This window comes from Cervus elaphus, chromosome 21, assembly GCF_910594005.1.
Source record: "Cervus elaphus chromosome 21, mCerEla1.1, whole genome shotgun sequence".
Classification (NCBI taxonomy): Eukaryota; Metazoa; Chordata; class Mammalia; order Artiodactyla; family Cervidae; genus Cervus; species Cervus elaphus.
Genome location: NC_057835.1, coordinates 78,088,566 through 78,108,062, shown reverse-complemented (window position 1 = coordinate 78,108,062; position 19,497 = coordinate 78,088,566). Strand labels below are relative to the sequence as shown.

Genomic DNA, 19,497 nt, shown 5'->3' with positions numbered 1-19,497 from the left:
GCTAATTTTTTTAATTTTTAAAAATTTTTATACAATTTTAAAGTCCTACTTCCCATTTACAGTCACTGTACCATATTGGCTATATTCCTCATGTACAATATGTCGTTGAGCCTATCTTTTTTTTTCTCCTAATTGAAGGATAATTTCTTTACAATGCTGTGTTGGTTTCTGCCATACATCAACATATCAGCCATAGGCATACATATGTCCCCTCTCTTTTGAACGTCCCTTCCACACCCCACCCCATCTCACCCCTCTAGGTTGTTACAGAGCGCCAGGTAGAGCTCCCTGCATCATATAGCAAATTCCCACTGGCTCTCTGTTTCACGTGTGGTGCTGTGTATGTTTCAATGCTACGCTCCCAATTTGCCCCACCCTATCTTCCCCCATTGTGTACTCAAGTCTATTCACTTTGCATTACGCTTATCATATGCCCAGTAATTTGTGTCTCCCCACTACCCCTGTATCGCCCCTCCCCTCACCGGTAACAATTGGTTTGCTGTATATTTTTAGATTCCACATATGAGTGGTATCATACAGTATTTGTCTTTCTCTGTCTGACTTATTTCACTTAGTGTAACACCTTCCCAGGTGACTCCGTGGTTAAGAATCTACCTGCCAACCCAGGAGATGGAAGAGACATCTGGGTCAGGAAGATCTCCTGGAGAAGGAAATGGCAACCCACTCCAGTATTCTTGCCTGGACACTTCCATGGAGAGAGAAGCCTGGTGGGCTACAGTCCACGGGGCAGCAAAGAGTCAGACACGATTGAGCGCTCAGTGCACGACTCAGTGCATGACTGAGCATGCACACAGCATGAATACCCTCCAGATCCATCTATGTTGCTGCAGATGGCAGCATGTTGTTCTTTCTTATGTCTGAGTAGCATCCTTAAATACATATGTATCACGTCTTCTGTATCCATTCATCTATTGATGGGCACTTAGGTTGCGTCCGTATCTTGGCAATTATAAATAATGCTTCTATGAACATTGGGATGCATGTTTCTTTTCAACTTAGTGTCTTTGGTTTTTTTCAGACATATAACCTGGAATGGAATTGCTGCGTCATATGCTAGTTCTGTTTTTAGCTTTTTGAGAAGCCTTCATACTGTCTTACATAGTAACTGCACCAATTTACATTCCCACCAGCAGCGTACACAAGTTCCTTTTCCTCACATCCCCACCAACAGTTATTAATGTTCTTTTTGATGATAGCCTTTCTAAAAGGTGTGAGGTGCTTCAGAAAAATGTTTAGTTCTTCTGCTCATTTTTTAATTGAATTATTTGGTTTTGATGCTGAGTTGAACAGGCTATTTATATGGGTTGAATATTAATCCCTTATTAATCATATCATTTCCAAATATTTTCTCCCATTCAGTAGGCCGTCTTTTAGCTTTGTCAGTGGATTTCTTTGCTGTGCAAAAGGTTTTATGTTTAATTAGGTTACATTTCTTTATTTTTGCTTTTATTTCCTTTATTTTAGGAGACAGATCCAAAAACATATTGCTGGGATTTATGTCAAAGAGTGTTCTGCCTATGTTTTCCTCTAAGAGCTTTATAGTATCCAGTCTTACATTTGGGTCTTTAATTCATTTTGAGTTTATTTTTGTATGTGTTGTAAGAGAATATTCCAATTTCATTCTGGTACATGTAAGTGTCCAGCTTGCTGAGCACCACTTGTTGAAGAGATCGTCTTTTCTGCACCGTATGTTCTCACCTGCTTTCCCACAGACTGACTGACCGTGAGTGTGTGGGTCTCTCCCTGGACTTTATTCCGCCCCGTTGACCTCAGTGTCTGTTTTTGCACCAGTGCTGTACTGTTTTGGCTGCTGTAACTTTAGAGTATAGTCTGAAGTCAAGGAACGCGACTTCTCCAACTCTTCAATATTACTTTGGCTATTTGGATTCCTTTGTATTTTCATATGAATTTTAAAATTGCTTGTTCTAGTTCTGTGAAAAATGCCATTGGTATTTTTATAAGAATGCATTTACTCTATAGATTGCCTTGAATAGTATGGTCATTTTAAGAATATTTAAATGACTGACACTTGGTCATTTAACAATCCAAGAGCCTGTTATATCTTTCCATCTGTTTGTGTTACCTTCAGTTTCTTTCATCATCATCTTAAACCTACCTAAGAAGGCAAAAGACCCTTTTTTCTGTAAATTATAAGATACTGTTGGAACAAATATACAGTATTTTTAAGAAATAAAGGGCTTCTCTGATAGTTCAGTTGGTAAAAAATCTGCCTGCAATGCAGGAAACCCCAGTTTGATTCCTGGGTCAGGAAGATCCCCTGGAGAAGGGAAAGGCTACCCACTCCAGTATTCTGGCCTGGAGAGTTCCATGGACTGTATAGTCCATGGGGTCACAAAGGGTCAAGCATGACTGAGCGACTTTCACTCATCCTTAAGAAATAAAAATAGTTTGAGGAAATGATGTAAAGCATAAGAGAATCAAAAGAATTAATTTTTATTATTTATTAATAATTGTATTGATTATTAAAATTGATGATTTTATTATTTCAATAAAATAATTTTGAAATAAGTGAACACATGTGCTTATGAGTATGCTCAACAAAGCTTATTACATGTTTGTTAAAATCCTCCCATTTTCCTGTCAGTCACTCATGGGAAATAAATAATTCACTGATTGCCTAGTAGGTGTAGATTTGCTTCATTTGACTTTTAAAGGGTCATTTTAACTAGAATTACTTTCAGTTTAGGGGAAACATAGAGAATACAAATTGCATCTTGTAAGGGGCATTCTTTAAATTGCCCTGTAGCCATGGAAACATCATTTTAGAGTCACAAACCTTAACTAGACCTAGGCCTGGTTTCTGAAGCATCCTGTGTGCTCTGTGGCACAGCATATGCAAATTCTGTTAGATTCTCTGGTGCCTTTCCACTGCTCACTGTTTTTAAACGGACAGCTGTGTGTCGGTAAAGACTCCAGGCACGGAAGTGCGTGTGAATGTGTTCACTGCATTTGTTCAACAGCCAGGTGAAGATTAGTGTCTTAAACCTTTCCTACTTATCTTTACATTCAAAGAATGTCCACAGAAGTAACTCATTTCATCCTGTTAAATAATGAATGTTGGATCCCTGACACAATACTAATATATTCCTTCAATCTTCTGACACTAATGCTATATGATATTACATTTTTTTAATTATCATTTTATTCTTCCAGATCTGTATATTAGTGATAATTTCTATTTCTACAATATCAAATCTGTAAAACACTGAAAACTTCAGTTATATTTTCTTTATTCTAAATCTAAAATGTTATTCACAAGTATTATTCTATCTGGAAATATCAGAAACTATTTCTTAGATACATCAGGCAATTCATTTATCCACAGTGTTAAAGTATATTCAAATTACACGTGATGATGTTCCAACATTTATCCATTGGATGGCTTAATAGACATTTCCAGAAAGAGACAGTTAATTGTAAATACTAACCTCCAATTGTCTTATACAAAGGTTGTTGAATTTATTGGCCTAAGAATTTTACCCACCAAATGACTAGCTCTTTTTTTTTAAGTTTTGAATTTTAATGTTCCAAATATAGTTGATCTATTACCAAGTATTATAAACATAGGACTTTACTGACTTTTTATTGCTGGTTTTTAAAATATTGAGTGTGATAAGCTTAAAAAACTTCAGAACAAAAATTTTTAAAGTAGTTAAATGACTATGATCATTTGATAAATATCAGAGCCAGAAACTTGTGCTTGAGCAATCTAAGAAAGTCATTAACAGCAGTATTTCTGATGGAACTAATGTTATACCTTTTCAAGCTACACTGAATCTAATAATCTGTGACAGAAGAAATGAGAAAAGGTGTGAAAGCTTTTCATTAAATCAGAAATTGAAAGAAAGGGGAAAAAAGATTTTTTTCAATTTGATTCATAGCTCAGCTGACAGGGTCCCAGTGGAAAAGAAATTAATTGTCTAAATGGTGCTGACCTTTTACACTCCTTGCCCCATATTCTGGAAGTGAATTCCTAAATCTATTTGCCTGCAATGATATGAAGTTTATATCCAGGCAACATTTGAATTGCAAAGGGCATCTTCGCTTCACATTCCCCCTCCACAACCCACACCGTGTGCCTTTATTACGAAGCAGCAGGGGCCTGTGTCTTGCTGGTCCCCGTGCTTAAAACTCTGGCGAAAGCAAACCAGTCTGCACCATCAGCCCCGCTCTACCTCAGAATCTCCCCTCAAGAAACTCCAACAACCTCTCGGCTTGCTCTGAATATGGAAAAATGACAAGCTCCAGGGTAACCTGGGATGAGATGAAAGTTCAGGCCTTTGGAAGACTGATAAGAATTCTTATCAACTGGAACCTGATAAGTATTCTGGATACTTTGTACATGTTTGATATTTTCTACCTTGCCACACACATTTTTAGGAATACATATTAATAATATGCAGTAACATTTCCTTAAAGCAAATTTTGCTAACCCGTGGCCTACTGGAAATAACATCTAAAGCTGCTGCCATTTAAAGCTCTGTGAATTGGATAAGGTGTGGAATCTTTGGGGGCTTAATTATTTCAAAAATGTAGAAAAATAGCTTGTCTTACAAAGGCAGAAAACTGAAAATGTGTGATACAATATATACATACACATAAACACACATGCACAGAGAGAGAAGATTTTTATTTCATTCCAAGTCAAAAAATAAAAGAGGACAAGGAAACTACTTATTCCATTTTCATTTCCTTCCAGGATTAATAATGAGGTTTTTGTTATATACATCATTTCATTTATTGACTAAAATAATGTTGGGGAATAGGTATTTTATAAGTAACTGGTTTAAGAGAGTAACGTCCCTAAGGTCATCCTGATAATAAAGGCAGACTCAAAATTCAATAAGGGTCTGTAAGATCCACAGACTAGTATTTACAGATGATATTAATTTTAATCAGTGCTGTACCTTTATGATCTTTGATGATAATTTAACTTAACGTTAAAATTAAATTGACTTATCTTTTTAATGTATAATAAACGTATCTTTAAAACTAAACTTTGGTTCAGTCCAGTAAATGGAAAACCATATTGTCCTTTTCGTAAGTAAGGAATATATTTTAAATAAATATAATGAAAAGACATGACTTTTTAAATTTAGTTTGCTGTTTTCATATGTTGAAAAATCTTGCATTCCTATTTTTCTCTCTCACCCCCTCCCGTCTCTCACTGAAAACAAAGACAAGAAAATGTAGACAGTGGTAGAGAGATGTCAGAATAAGCGTGAGCAGAAACTTTCTCTTTAATGCAATCAGAACTGTAAGAACACCGGGCGGGACAATTTTCTCACGGTGGAGTCCACGTCTCGAATGCATCTTCCCACCTAACAGCGTCTCGGGCACCTGCAGCTGTTCTTACCACTCTGAGAACAGGGAGCTGCCCCGCACTCCACACTTGATGAGATGATGACTGAATGACATTCTGATTGGCCATCACCCTCCTACAGTCGTCTGCCTTGTAGTTTTCTGCTTGAAATTGGCAGAAATTTTACATGCAAATTGACTTGTTAGTTTGCATTAGGAAAGTATGCCAAATGTTACAGAATTTGATATTTCTTTTTAATCACGCGCATAGCTTCTCATTTAAATACCTTGCTGCATCTCATTCCTCTGGATTTTATCTGTGTGCTCAAAATTTGCAATTTTTGTTTCTATAAAAAGCATTCAATGTCATCTCTTTTAAATTTTTTTTCTTAACTTTTACTGTAAGAAAAATGTTAGTATGAATTGAAAAAGTTTAAATTATCATTGTATTTATATAAAAAGTAATAACTATGAAGTCAGTCTCAAACTTTATCCAGAATTTTAAATAGCCTTAAAATTTAAGATTAATTTTATTTTCTAATCATTGAGGCCACATTTGAGCTCTGTAAATACTAATGCTAAGCAAGGACATTTTTCCTTGAACTATCTCTAAATTGAGTAACTATTTCTGAAAGTAAATTGTCCAGTGCTCAATCGTGTCCGACTATTTGCGACCCCATGGACTGCATCATTCCAGGCTTCCCCATCCTTCACCATCTCCCAGGGCTTGTTCAGACTCATGTCCACTGAGTCAATGATGCCATCCAACTATCTCATCCTCTGTCACCCAGTTCTGCCCTCAATCTTGCCCAGCATCAGAGTCTTTTCCAATGAGTTGACTGTTTGCATCAGGTGGCCAAAGTATTGGAGCTTTAGCTTCAGCACCAGTCCTGCCAGTGAATATTCAGGACTGATCTCCTTTAGGACGGACTGGTTTGATCTCCTTACAGTCGAAGGGACTCTCAAGAGTCTTCTCAGCACCACAGTTTGAATGCATCAATTCTTCAATGCTTAGCCTTTTTTATGGTCCAGCACTCACATCCTACATGACTACTGGAAAAACCATAGCTTTGACTATGAGGACCTTTGTCAGCAAAGTGATATCTCTGCTTTTTAATACACTGTCTAGGTTCGTCATAACTTTTCTTCCAAGGAGCAAGCGTCTTAATTTCATGGCTAAAATCACCGTCCACAGTGATTCTGGAGCCCAAGAAAATAAAGTCTGTCACTGTTTCCACTTTTTCCCCATCTATTTGCTGTGAAATGATGGAACTGGATGCCGTGGTTTTAGTTATTTAAATGCTGAGTTTTAGGCCAGCTTTTTCACTCTCCTCTTACACTTCATTAAGCGGCTCTTTAGTTCTTCACTTTCTGCCATAAGGGTGGTGTCATCTGTGTACCTGAGGTTATTGATATTTCTCCCAGCAGTCTTGATTCCAGCCTGAGCTTCATGCAGCCCAACAGGAAAATAAATCAGGTTGAAGACATTCACCATAAAATTGATGTCTTTCCTATATGAGGTATAGTATTTTCTTATGGTATATTTTCTTTAGATAAAATTGGTTACTTCTTTTCACAACTCAAATGGGTTCAGCCAATGAAATGATTACACTAAAATATTAATAATGGGTAGCTGCTATCACCTTATAGTTATGTAGCCATTGATAGTGCTATAAAAATAAAACATGATACAGAAGTCCAATTACAAAATACCATTACCTATGACCCTCTAAAATAAAGTTTATTTATTTAAAAGGTTTTAAGGTTATGTGCAAATAAGTAAACATTTGTAATTCTTCTTTGTGACTCAGAAGCCAATTTCCTGTGCTCTTTTACTTGCCTACATTGTTAGCAGAAAAATAGAGAATCTGCAGAATAGTGTCATAAAAGGCTTCTCTATTGGCTTCCGAGCACTCATCTACCAAAACCCCATTAGACAAAATGCAGCTCCTGAGGCCTGAACAAACCAACAAGTCGTTGGGGACATTCTGTCTGAAACTTCATCTGAACCATTATTTTCCCAGCACCTCTCATCGAGAACACACATTTTTTAGAGGAAGTTTTGGGCGGAGAGCATGTTGTTGCCTACATTCAGACATGAGCCACCTATTCTTTGATGTTTATTCCAAACCAAGTATTTATTTTAGTTAGGCCTTCAAATAAGGGCCACAGTGTGATTCTGGACTGGATTTATTTTATCCCTTTCAGTAAGACCCCAGGTAGGTGACTTTCTTTCCTTATTGCCTCAGACTTCTCTTCATTAAGATTTGAGCATGTGTAAAATGCTATAGAAATCATTTATAGTTTCCCATGTACATAGCAGTTGTAGGAGATATTGCATTTATGTGCCAGGTAATACCACAGAGGGATTACTCAGCAATAAACACCAGGTGTAGGTGATAATTACAGAAAGCTAGGCAAACACAGTGCCCTTCCTCTTTAACACACAGCACAGATTAGTGGTCAGGAGTCTTTCCTAGATTTCCAAAGTCAAAGCCGATGAACAGATGATGATACTGCCTTCTGTTCAGGTCCATAAAGTGTGATTTCCTAGAGGAATCTAATTATAAAGGAAAAAATCACTTCCAATAAAAATTGAGGACATATTTGTTCACAGAAATCTTCCAGAACGCAGCTTATCTTAAATTATTTCATCAATTTATTGAATTAAAATGCTCCAAGCTCTTATTTGTCTTGACCCATACCAGAATGATCATATAATTGATACTATTTCTAAATTCTACCTTCTCTTAGAGTATTAAGGAGAAAACAGAGGTAAGTGAGCTGGTATCCAAAACCTATTTCAAAAAAGCACTGATGGGTGGTATAATATAAATTTGTCCTATAAGACAAAGTCCAATTTCCAATACCTCCTTCTTGTTTTACAATCCTGGGGTTTATTTTTTAGTAATCAGGCAATATGACTCTGAGATCTCTCTGAATTATTCAGGATTTTCTTAGATCCAGTGTAATTTGAGTGCCAAGAGTATTTTCATAGTATCCCAAAGCTTTAAACCTTAAGATTTTTTAATCAACTGAATTTCTCAAATATATTGACAAAAACACTTTATTAATAAAATAATAGTATAATTATTTCTTTCACTTTACTATTTCACTTGTCCTCTCAGATTAATTTTGCTCAATTTAAAATTGAAGATATTTTATTATGTTCTAATTATTTGATAAGTATATACAGTAAATTTAATTAAATTAAATGAAAATTGTTAAATAACCATGAAAACCTTTCCCTAGCTATTCTGAATGGTTGTGAATTAACTATATTATTGTCAAGGGCTTTTAAATTTCAACCTCTAAACCAATCAATTCTAAATCACATTTTCAGTTATATATAAAATAATTTTTAAAATATTTCTTCTTGTGTGCCAAAAGCAGTTACTGAAAGAACTGTATAAAGCAATAAAAATGTGTAAAATTTCAAAGTTCATAATAATCTTAGCATTAATCAGCATTTGGCTTCTAGCATTGGAATTAACTTAAGCAATTTGGAGTATTATCCTAAAATTATCATTATCTTTTACTAGCATTGGGAGTAACTAATGGTTGTTTGACACTATATAATTAGCATGAGAAATTGAAATCAGTGCATGATCAAATACCAGTTATGGGCCAAATAAGATTACTATGATTTATCAACTCAGCTACTCAAATATGATTGTCAGTGAGCCCAGAACACTCAAAACACAATCATAAGTATCTTCAGAAAGAATCAGAGAACAGTTTTGAAAGAATTAAGAGAAATATTAATGTGTTACTTGTGGAACAGAACATTCAAGCTCTGATAAATCATATAATTCATCAATTATTTGCCAGTATTTAATTAAATTTTTACACAGACATTTTAAATAAACTTATAACCCACATTAGATAATTTTACTCTGAAGTTAAACATTATTTTTTCTTAATCAAATGTATTTTCACAACATAAAAGGTCTCCTTTAGACAGGTGCCTAAAGTAAGATTTTAATTTTAATGATTTGAATTAATGCAAGGCAGAACTTTTTAAAAAAGCCAAACAGAGAAAGGTAGGTGGTGGGCTATATACGAATCCTAGTACTTTCTCAGTAATTCCTTCTCTTTTACCCCACTCACCAGTAGAACACCAGTGTATTTTCACATCCCAGTTGAGATTACCTGTGCTAAAATTAATATCGTGCCCAGTCTGAATCTGCCTGCAATGCAGATTAGGTTCGATCCCCTGGAGGAGGAAACTGCAAGGCACTCCAGTATTCTTGCCTGGAAGATCCCACGTATAAAGGAGCTTGGCGGGCTACGTCCATGGGGTCGTAAAGAGTCGGACTCGACTGAGCATACACATGCCTGACTCCCTACTGTCTTCCTCCTCACAACTAGGCAGAATAGAATGCTGCAGAAAGCACCGCCCCTAAATAAAGCACCACGGCTTTGATTTAGTCAAGACACTCACTGTCTGATCCAAGGATCAGTCAGTTCAGTTCAGTGGCTCAGTTGTGTCCGACTCTTTGCGACCCCATGGACTGCAGCACACCAGGCCTCCCTGTCCATCACCAACTCCTGAAGTTAAGAATAAGTGACTAATATGAGGATGATTCTTGCCCAATGACCTACCTCACTGGTTTGTAATTAAAGTCAAACAGAACATACTTAAAGTGTTCTATGAACTTTCACACACTATATACATAAAATTTATTATGTTGATTTTTGTCCATGCCCAGCGTCTTAACCCAGCCGCAGACACTAAGAATAGCCCAAACACAATCACCTTGCTTGGGGCAAATTAAGGGAGTCTTAGCTGAGTAATTCAGATGCCACAGATTGTAAGACATTCTTGTTTCTCTTATTGTAAGCGTATTAGTTTCTCTAGGTTTATTCTCAAAACTGGATCCTACTTTCTTCCTGGTAACAAATGGGGTCCAAATATAGAAATGAATAAGTGAATCAAAACAAGGAAGTCTTATTCTTCAGATTCCCGCCCTAATGTTTTGTCTAATACCAGTCCACTCCCTGTAGAGCTGGTCTCTGCCTTCCTCTCTCTTACTATTTTGGAGAAATGACCTGAATTCTTGTCCCATGGATGGGATCTTCCTGGTATCTCTGTAGCTCTCAAATTAGGTCTGGCTGTCTGGTGTTACCACACTCTCTAGGTTTTGTCTCAATATCTAGCTCAGCCAATTAGCAGATTTAGACTCAAGAAGCAAATTCTCTTCTACCCACTCTCGTCCACAAATGGAGCAGGAGTCTCTGTGAGGTGAAGAGCTCTGTGCCCTCCTAAGCTGGTTAAGTCAAAACTGTGTGCCCACCAGCAGTGGTACCAGGGAAAGCCCTCCTGCCTTGGCTGGGGAGTCAGGCAAGGTCCTTCTTCACCCACGAATCACTTTCTTAACCACTCCGTTACTCTGGTTTACTAACGCTCTGGAGTGACCACAGAGAACTGGATGGCTCCTGATGCTGCTGCATTTTATCACACTAAACACATTATTTACTGTGGTAAACAATGAATTAAAGAATCCAAAAGAAGACAATATTTACCTCTTATTTGAACATAATTTGTGATTTCAATTAAATGAAGTGGACTCTAGAAACACAAATGATCTGTGTGTCAGGATGTAAAAACTATTACTGTACCAACGTATCTGTTAGAGATAGCAGTAATTAGATACAAAATGATATAATTAACTCTGAAAAGAGTTTTTTAAAAATCACATACAGTAAGCCTTGTCCCAAACCAAATATCCATAAAGAAAATGGCATTTTTAATTGTCATTTTACATTAGCACATTATTTTCAATTCAATATCAAAAACTATAGTTTATCTATACCATCAATGTCATAAACTAAAATATGAATGTCATAAGTTTGGCAATCACTTTACAATATTTGTAAGAATACAAGTTATTTGGATTTGGTAAATAAAGTTAAATTAACATTAATTTTGTTTTCTTTTTCATTTTCTGATGGTTTTATAAGAGTGCTTTCTATTTTTCTTCATTTTATAAGAGAGGACATCAAACATCTGAGCATTACCTTTGTAGTAAATCCAATGATTTTATAGAAAATGACTGATTTTCCTTGTCTTTTCATCGTTTCATTTGGTATGAAATAAAGCCTAAGGATCTGGAGATATGTGAACCACCATAGTATAAATAGCTAGGGTTTTGTCTCATGGTCACACTAATGAATGTTGAAAGACAGATGGAGCATAAGATAAAGATATGGGAATATGGACAGAATAATGAGTGAGGACGATAAAGCTGAACTGTTAGGAATTGGAGGTAAAGCTAATTAAGGAGGGCGGAAATGGGATGGAGATAGGAAAGAAGCAGTACGAGTGACCGGGTAGCACATCCAGAAGATGGGTGGCCAACGGGGTCCTGAATCTCCGAGAAGCACTGGAGTTAACGAGCGTTATAGGTCAGTCAGCAGTTGCACCCAACTTAAATGCTTGACGGCAGTTGGACAACTGAAGCCGGAGAACTCCCACCGGAATAACTGTACAAGCTTGTAACATCTCTCACGCTCCCGATATTCCCTTTCTGCCTTTAATCCCCTGGTGGGATTCCTGAGCTTACTGTTTAATTACCCTGGTCCGTCCCTGTCACCAGGGTCAGAGGCTGTCAGCCTCCGAGAATCACACATTAGGGCAGCTGCCTTCATTTGTAGACACAATGAGTCGCTACCCTCTGGGTTTTCACTTGACTGTGGATTTTCTGTGGTCAGTCTTCCAATTTAAAGTACAATGCAATTTTGGCCCCGGAGCTTATCAATAGAAGGTAACTTCTAATTTATAATAAACAGTCACTTCTGGGATTCTGTTTATATTATTTAGAAATTTGGATTGAATTGGATCCCAATTGTAATAAGGGATTTGTAAAAGCCAGATGTACTCACATTGTTTATAAAAAGTGGATGGTTGAATAATACTCAGTAAACATGATTAGTGGTGTCAAAAATATAGATTATTCCTGCTCATGAGACTTGCTTTTCCATAAAATATTATATAACTTCCATTACTCACATTTTTCTTTTAATTTTTTTGCTTTTATAGAAATATAGATTATAAATTTCAATTCAAAAAAGATAACAAGCATTTCTGACGTGAAAAACTTTCTTTAAAGTATGTTTTTGTGGTAGAGTTCTAAATAAGGTGTGTTTATTCAATATATTGCTGTGCTTATTTTATTTCAAATATATTAGTTCATGAGGTTTAAAATTAAATGTGCTTTCTCTGTAGATTAATACTCTCCTTTTCAACGTTGTCGAATAGAAGTAAATTGCTTGGTTGAATACAAACTAAGCCCATGTGAGTGGCTCTTTTTCTTGTTTTTCAGAAATAGGAGACACTGAGTTGAAAATGCATTCATCATCAGGAGAATTTATTTTAAAAGCATCCAAGCTCCTGTACAGCCAGTAGATAAATTACCCACTATTCAACAGAAGGAAAGCACAATTAGTTTCACATTATACTAAACAAGTCATCTCTTTAAGTGACAGTCGTTTTTGAGAAAAAGGCAGCAAGAATGTCATAGTTGTTCCCTTTCTCTCATGTCTTTAGAAGCAAACAACTAGTCTCTTCCCAGACTACAAGTTCTATGGAAAGCAGGGTGAATCTATTTTGCTGTTGGTTTAGATAAGGAGAATTATATTCATGCCTGTATCCGTATGGTTAATAACAGCCACTTCATGTAATCTGCCATCACTTAACCTGAAGAAGCACGATTAGTAAACTTTGCATACACAGCCACTGCAGCATTTTAAGCAAGTCCCATCTGTAATAGTGAAGTGATCAATGGAGGTCTTGGAGGGAAGACTGCAGTGCAGGCATGCAGCCTCCTGCAACATGAATCGGTCCTCAGAACCCCCAAACCACAACGGCTCATGCTTGCAAGTCAGTCATAGCTCAGTTGTTGAAGAATCCGCCTGCAATGCAGGAAACCCCACTTGGATTCCTGGGTCGGGAAGACCCCCTGGAGAAGGATAGGCTACCCACTCCAGTATTCTTGGGCTTCCCTGGTGGCTCAGCTGGTAAAGAATCTGCCTGCAATGCGGGAGACCTGGGTTCGATCCCTGGGTTGGGAAGATCCCCTGGAGAAGGGAAAGGCTACCCACTCCAGTGTTCTATCCTGGAGAATTCCATGGAGTGTATAGTCCATGCGGTCAGGTCACAGAGAGTCGGACATGACTAAGCGGCTTTCACTTTCCCCTTTTATCCTTCTATAGGCTAAGTTTAATTTTATTTATTAAGGTATTCATTCCACATTTATAAGGGATAATTTTTGATACATGTATATAAGAAATGTACAAAATTTCTTTACACCACACAGAAAGTAGCACATTGAGTTTGACCCTTAAGTTCAAGATTTCATTGTCTCTTCTCATGTAAATACACACAGCCTGGAACTACATAAAGAACACATAGAATAATGTCTTAATTTTTTAAAATCACATATATATTTTATTAGTAAGGATATAATATATATTGTGTGAGAAGAAGATAAGAAGAAGAAAAAGGAAGCAGGACTAAGGGAAAGAAGCAGAAAGAGAGAGAATGTCAAAATATTAAAGTGTACTTAAGCCAAACCCGTGAACTTTCTTTCCTGGTGATTTTTTCTATGCTTTGACTGGAGAAAAGATTATTAAGGGTATATATTTTGCTATTTTTAGTTGTTTAATTTATGTAAGTTTTTAACTCAAAATTGTTAGGCATTAATTATTAGGATTATAAGTAAAGCAAATTTTACAAAGTACTTCTAAGAATTCTTTTAAAAATAATTGTCCCTGATTAATTAAATGTTGTAAATGACATTTGTAAATTTAACATATTGCTTATCATGTTTTTTAAGTACTTCATTTGTCTGGTTTAACAAATAAAATCTTTCTGAAAATGAAATAATTCTTAAAATCTAATAAGTTAAATGTATTAATATGATGTCCTAAAGTTTTCTTAGACTTTCCAGTATCATATTTGAATATAAGATGTGGATATAAGACAGATCACAAAACTGAAATATTATGTCTCAATTTTTAACTGCATAGTCTAAGACAAAATCACAAGGCTGTCACATTAATAGACTAAATTATTTGAAATAACACATGTTTACAGTACCAAATGTTCACAGATTTCTTAACACAGAAATATTAGTACTGATTTCTGTTCCTGTAAACATATCAGAGTCAACTCTGAGTCTTCCTAGAATTAAAAGGTATGTACTCACTAAGGAAGACGACATCCAGTTAACTGAAACCATTGAGACGTACATCTGTTCTTGAGTGTGAAAGGCACATGCCCATGAAAGAAGAGAAAATACCATCTAGGCTCCCTGAGTCCCTTTCAGCCTGGGATCTTGACTGGGCATGTGACATAAAGCTGAAGATGTCCAGGGCCATTCTCACCACCTCAACTGCTATATCAATCTTTTTCTTAATATCTGTATCACAGGCCTCAACACTTTAGTAAAAGGTCAGGTTACCGGGTTCTCCGGCCACTCGTAGGCATCAGGAACTACCAGAAAAAGCAGCCTGTGTACGTGACCTGCCAGCCCTCACTCAGCCTCACGAGACAGGGCTCTGGTCTGCAGCATTTTCTTACTGAGAAGTAAAGAGCCCACAAAGCTTCTGTCAGCCTCAGAGCTTTGTATGGACATATTGGACTGGCCAAAAAATTCCTTTGGTTTTTAAGTAAAAGTAAGAGACACATTTTTCGTTTTCACCAAGACCTTTTTTTTGTTCTATTACCTTCTGCCATTGTTCAGCCAACTTCGTAATTCCAAAATCTTCCCCAAACTTATCTTTTTGAGCAAAGAATCATCTTCCAGAGAATTGAAACTGTTTTTCCTTTAAGAGGATTTTGCAAAGACCAAAATAAATGGACATCCAAAGATGCAATGTCTGCTTGATACAGCAAATGAATCAGAACTTCCCAGCCAAGCTGTAACAGCTTTTCCCTGGTCATCAAAGAAACATGCAGTCTTGCCATATCCTGATGGAGGATTACGCGTTTTCTGTTGACTAATTCCAGACGATTTTCAGGGAGAGATGCTCTCAGTTGGCCTAATTGGGAGTGTTGGAATTAATTGTTTGGTTTTCTGGAAGGAGCTCAAAATAGACGACTCCCGTCCAATTCTTCCATATTCACAAGGTTACCGTCTTTGGAGGAAGACCTGCCTTTGGTGTGGTTGGTGGTGGTTCCCTTGGCTTGTCCCATGGTCTCTTCCATTCCACATTATTGTACAGTATGCACTTTTCATCACCTGTCACAATTAGTTTCAAAAATGGAACATTTTCGTTTTGTTTCAATAGAGAATCATGTAGGAAATTCTGTCAAGAAGGGTTTTTTTCACTTAACTTATGTGAAACCCAAACATCAAAGTGATTAACATGCAAAGCTGATGCAAATGCTTTTCAGGGATACTTTTGAGTATGCCGGCTATCTCCCGTGTGGTGTGACTTTGTTCTCAATGAACGTCTTGATTTGATGGCTATCAGCTTCAACTGGTGTCCTTGGACCTTGGAGCATCGTCCAGCAAGAAATCGCTAGCATAAGACATCACAAACCACTTTTTGACATGGTTTGATCAGTCGTAGAACCTTCTCTATACACTGCACAAGTTCTTTCTTGCATTTCGGTTGCATTTTTAACATTCTTGAAATAATAAAGGATAATATGCCAGAAATGCTGCTTGATTTTTCCATCTTCAATATTAAAATGGCTACACAAAAATTCACCAGTTTTGATAAGGTTCTTTTTTTTTTTTTAATGCACACTGATATGACATCTGTCACAATACAGTCTAACAAAATTGTTTCCAATAAAGTTAAAGGCAGTGAGAGCCAGCTTACAGGGGGGAAAAAAAAGAATGAACTTTTTGGCCAACCCAATACTTTCCTGGTTTTAGGTTAAATGAGTGTTCCTTTGTCCTGCATAAAGGTGTAAAGCAGTGGTCCCTGGACACGCCTCTGTCTTCTAGTGTTCAGACTCCAGGAGAGCGGGCTCCGGCTCCTCAGGCAGGGCGGGATGCCCGTAGATGACTTACCCCATTCACTCTCAGGGAGGCTCGCCAACCGTAGGGACTGGCACACAGTGAGCTGTAAAGTATCATTCCGTCCAGTGCCCGACCACACCAGGTTTGGCTCGACAGCTTTGGTGCCACAATACCAAGACAAAGATGTCTGGAGTTCTCCCCTGGGAGTGATAACCAGGAGTGCTGCAAGGTATATTGATAGCTGATGTATGATCTTCTCAGCAGCATCTCCCATCCAAACTGATTTGCTTGTCTTTGACTCTAAGACATAGATTTCCTAATGCCAAAAAAATCTGTGAAGTTGACGGATAGTAGGTTTAAGTATATATTTTACCTAAACACAAAGACCTTGAACTTGGTAGAATTCTAGAATAAATAATTGCCCTTCTCCACTAGTCTAAATAATCTTGCATCATTTTATCTTCATATTCATATTCAATTTCTCAATTCAGTTCTTCAACCAGTTGAATTTTCACTTTTAAATGGTGTTTCCTGGCTCATGGTTGCAGCCTGAGTCTTTCACTGTCCTTCCTGCCTCTGGATTCCTTCTTTTGTAACCAGCATTGTGTAACTCAGATCATTTCCCTGTATTGATTTTTTCTCCTATCCTAGGTATGTAAGGCTAAGGAATGCGCTCTTAAAAGCCTTTTCCAGGTGAAAAATTCTCCATGTTAACTCTTTAGGGGCAGTAAAGTTTCCTGAGCAGCTCAGGCCTCTTAGCCTAGATCTACTGGTGGTTCTCTTCTGACCTCGACAAATAATTGAAAAATAATTGTTGGTCTCAGTCAGTAAATCAACTGGATTTAAAAAAAAATCATATCATGCTACAAACATAGATAATTTTAGTATTGTATACAACAAAGGCTCTGAGAACTTAAAGCTTCTCAGAAGTAATTATCCTAGACATCTAAGACTCCTTTTGCCTTTTGCCTCATTGAGCCTTGAAATCTAACTTATATATCTTTGCATGCTGTCAGCAATGAAATACAAATTTCTTATTTTAAATAATTTTTCTTTCTCAGTTTCTACAGATAAAGTGATTTGAAGTAATGAATGATGCCATCAAAGCAGAAAAGAGAAACTGTGAAAACCCCCAGAAATGTGAAAGGAGGTTTCCTACAGGATAGCAGCATCTTCGGTTCAATTTATAAAAACCCAAATAAATAAAATGGACAGTATTGTTCAATTTTAGAAATTCCATTTCTTCTATGTTCTAAGCTGTATAATTGTCAGGTTTTTATGGTTTAGATTGTAAATGTGTTCTTCCCTTTGCTAATTATGTTTTTTTTTTTTAAGTCTTAAAATGTGAAGGACATTTATGAATGGTAAGGGAGACACTGTATACAAATGTATATTTGTAAAAGCTATTTTTATGATTAGCATGTTTTACTGTTGATCATATATAAAAGTCAGGTGATATTGCAATTATAAACTTAAAACTTATTTATTTCCAACAATGTCATGTAAGAAAAGATACATTGTATGCTAGTTTTTATAATTTATTTTTAACTTATAGTTTAAAGTACTTCAGATCATAAGGATAAAATACTTGAAAAATTGTATTTCTGCCCTCAATAAGCACCATTTTTATTAATAAAGAATGCAAATATTTCAGATGTGATTCAATAGTTAAAGGATTGTTGGTTTGACCTGTAATTAAATTGAGCATCCTCTGCTTGACTGAACTGAAATGATCCAATTAATACCCAGTATTTCGGTCTGGGTAGGAGATCCCATGGATGGATTTTAATGCCAATACAGATAAGAACTAGATTGGCAAGGAAGATTGTCTTGCCTTTGGATCCAAAAGTTCAAATTAGTGCATACATCTCTTCATTCCATCTCCTGTTACTAAGGATTCTCCATTCCCTGGCATTGCAAGTGCTTTCCAAATGCCCTTAGCTGTTGTCTTGTGCTGTGGAAATGGAAGAAACCATCTTCACAGACTAGGAGAATTAAGTGTATAATTTCTTAATAAATACTGCTTCTTTTAAAACAAAGTTGGTGTGTATCTTTCTTTGGGGGTGCATTTAGTTTTAATACTCAGTTTGAATTTTTAAGTCCTTTGCAATGTCACAAAATCAGTGGAATAATGAAAGCAGCATAACCTTATTAATATGCAGATTACATGTTCTATATGCCTACACGTTTTACGGGATGACATATTCTGGGGCACATTAATTTGGTATGTAATAGAAAGTCAGAGGGCCCTCAACCCATGATGGAAGGCATAGTATGGTTTATATTTCTAGGAAGCACATTTTTAATCCAAATACAGAATTTTGAGAAAGTATTTCAGGATAGAAGGCAAAACTACTTGAATACAGGTATTTATGCTCTGCCCAACTAAACTCTGCTACTAAATGATTGTCAGCTCATTAAAGAGCAGAGAGAAAACATGCAACCTCATCAAGAGCACTTTGGAGGTTTAAGGCCACTTTTCAAAGAAATTGAGGATCTAAAATCACATTTGTGTGTTTTGTCTTATTTTTCTACTTTAATTTCACTAAGGTGAGTGATCCTCTTTCTCTGTCTTTTAATTGTAAACTAATGAAATCTTACACAATTTCACCCAACAAAGAATATCAAAAAAACAAATTTTGAAGAACAAAAGGATCTCTGTTATTAAAGAAAATAAATACATTGCATTTTCCTATTTAAAGTCTTTAACAATTTGCCCACTACAACCTAGAGGCTGGATCAGGAATGTGTTTCCTTTTTAAGAAAATGTGAAAACCACAATGTAGTAAACCAGTTTTAACCATAATGAGCATTGGAGATTTTGTAATTGCTGTGTTTTAATTCTGAAGCTGCAAAGAGCCTGTATATGCTTCTGTAATGGGCTTTCCTGGTGGCTCAGACAGTAAAGAATCTGCCTGCAATACAGGAGACCTGGGTTCAGTCCCTGGGTTGGGAAGATCCCCTGGAGGAGGGCATAGCTACCCACTCCAGTATTCTTGCCTGGAGAATTCCATGGACAGGAGCCTGGTGGGCTATAGTCCAGGGGGTCACAGAGAGTCGGACACGACTGAGCGACTAAGCACAGCACACTTCTGTAGGAGAATAAAATCAACAGAGTGATTTCACAGTCTGCTGTCAAGTAGACGCGTTTGCCTGGCATAATCTGATGCTCCAGAAA

The 19,497-nt window shown here is 36.7% G+C and overlaps 1 protein-coding gene across 7 annotated transcripts in view; it reads left to right on the top strand.

The window, feature by feature from the left end:
- RALYL (RALY RNA binding protein like) overlaps nucleotides 1–18,358 on the top strand; it is a 773,722-nt gene extending 755,364 nt beyond the window's left edge. For all 7 annotated transcript variants that reach the window (XM_043879846.1, XM_043879848.1, XM_043879847.1 and 4 more), the window contains one exon: nucleotides 17,381–18,358. In XM_043879846.1, coding sequence (XP_043735781.1) covers nucleotides 17,381–17,398 — 18 coding nt within the window. In that variant the 3' untranslated portion in view covers nucleotides 17,399–18,358. The remainder of the gene's footprint in view (nucleotides 1–17,380) is intronic.
- The last annotated feature ends 1,139 nt before the right edge of the window (nucleotides 18,359–19,497 follow it).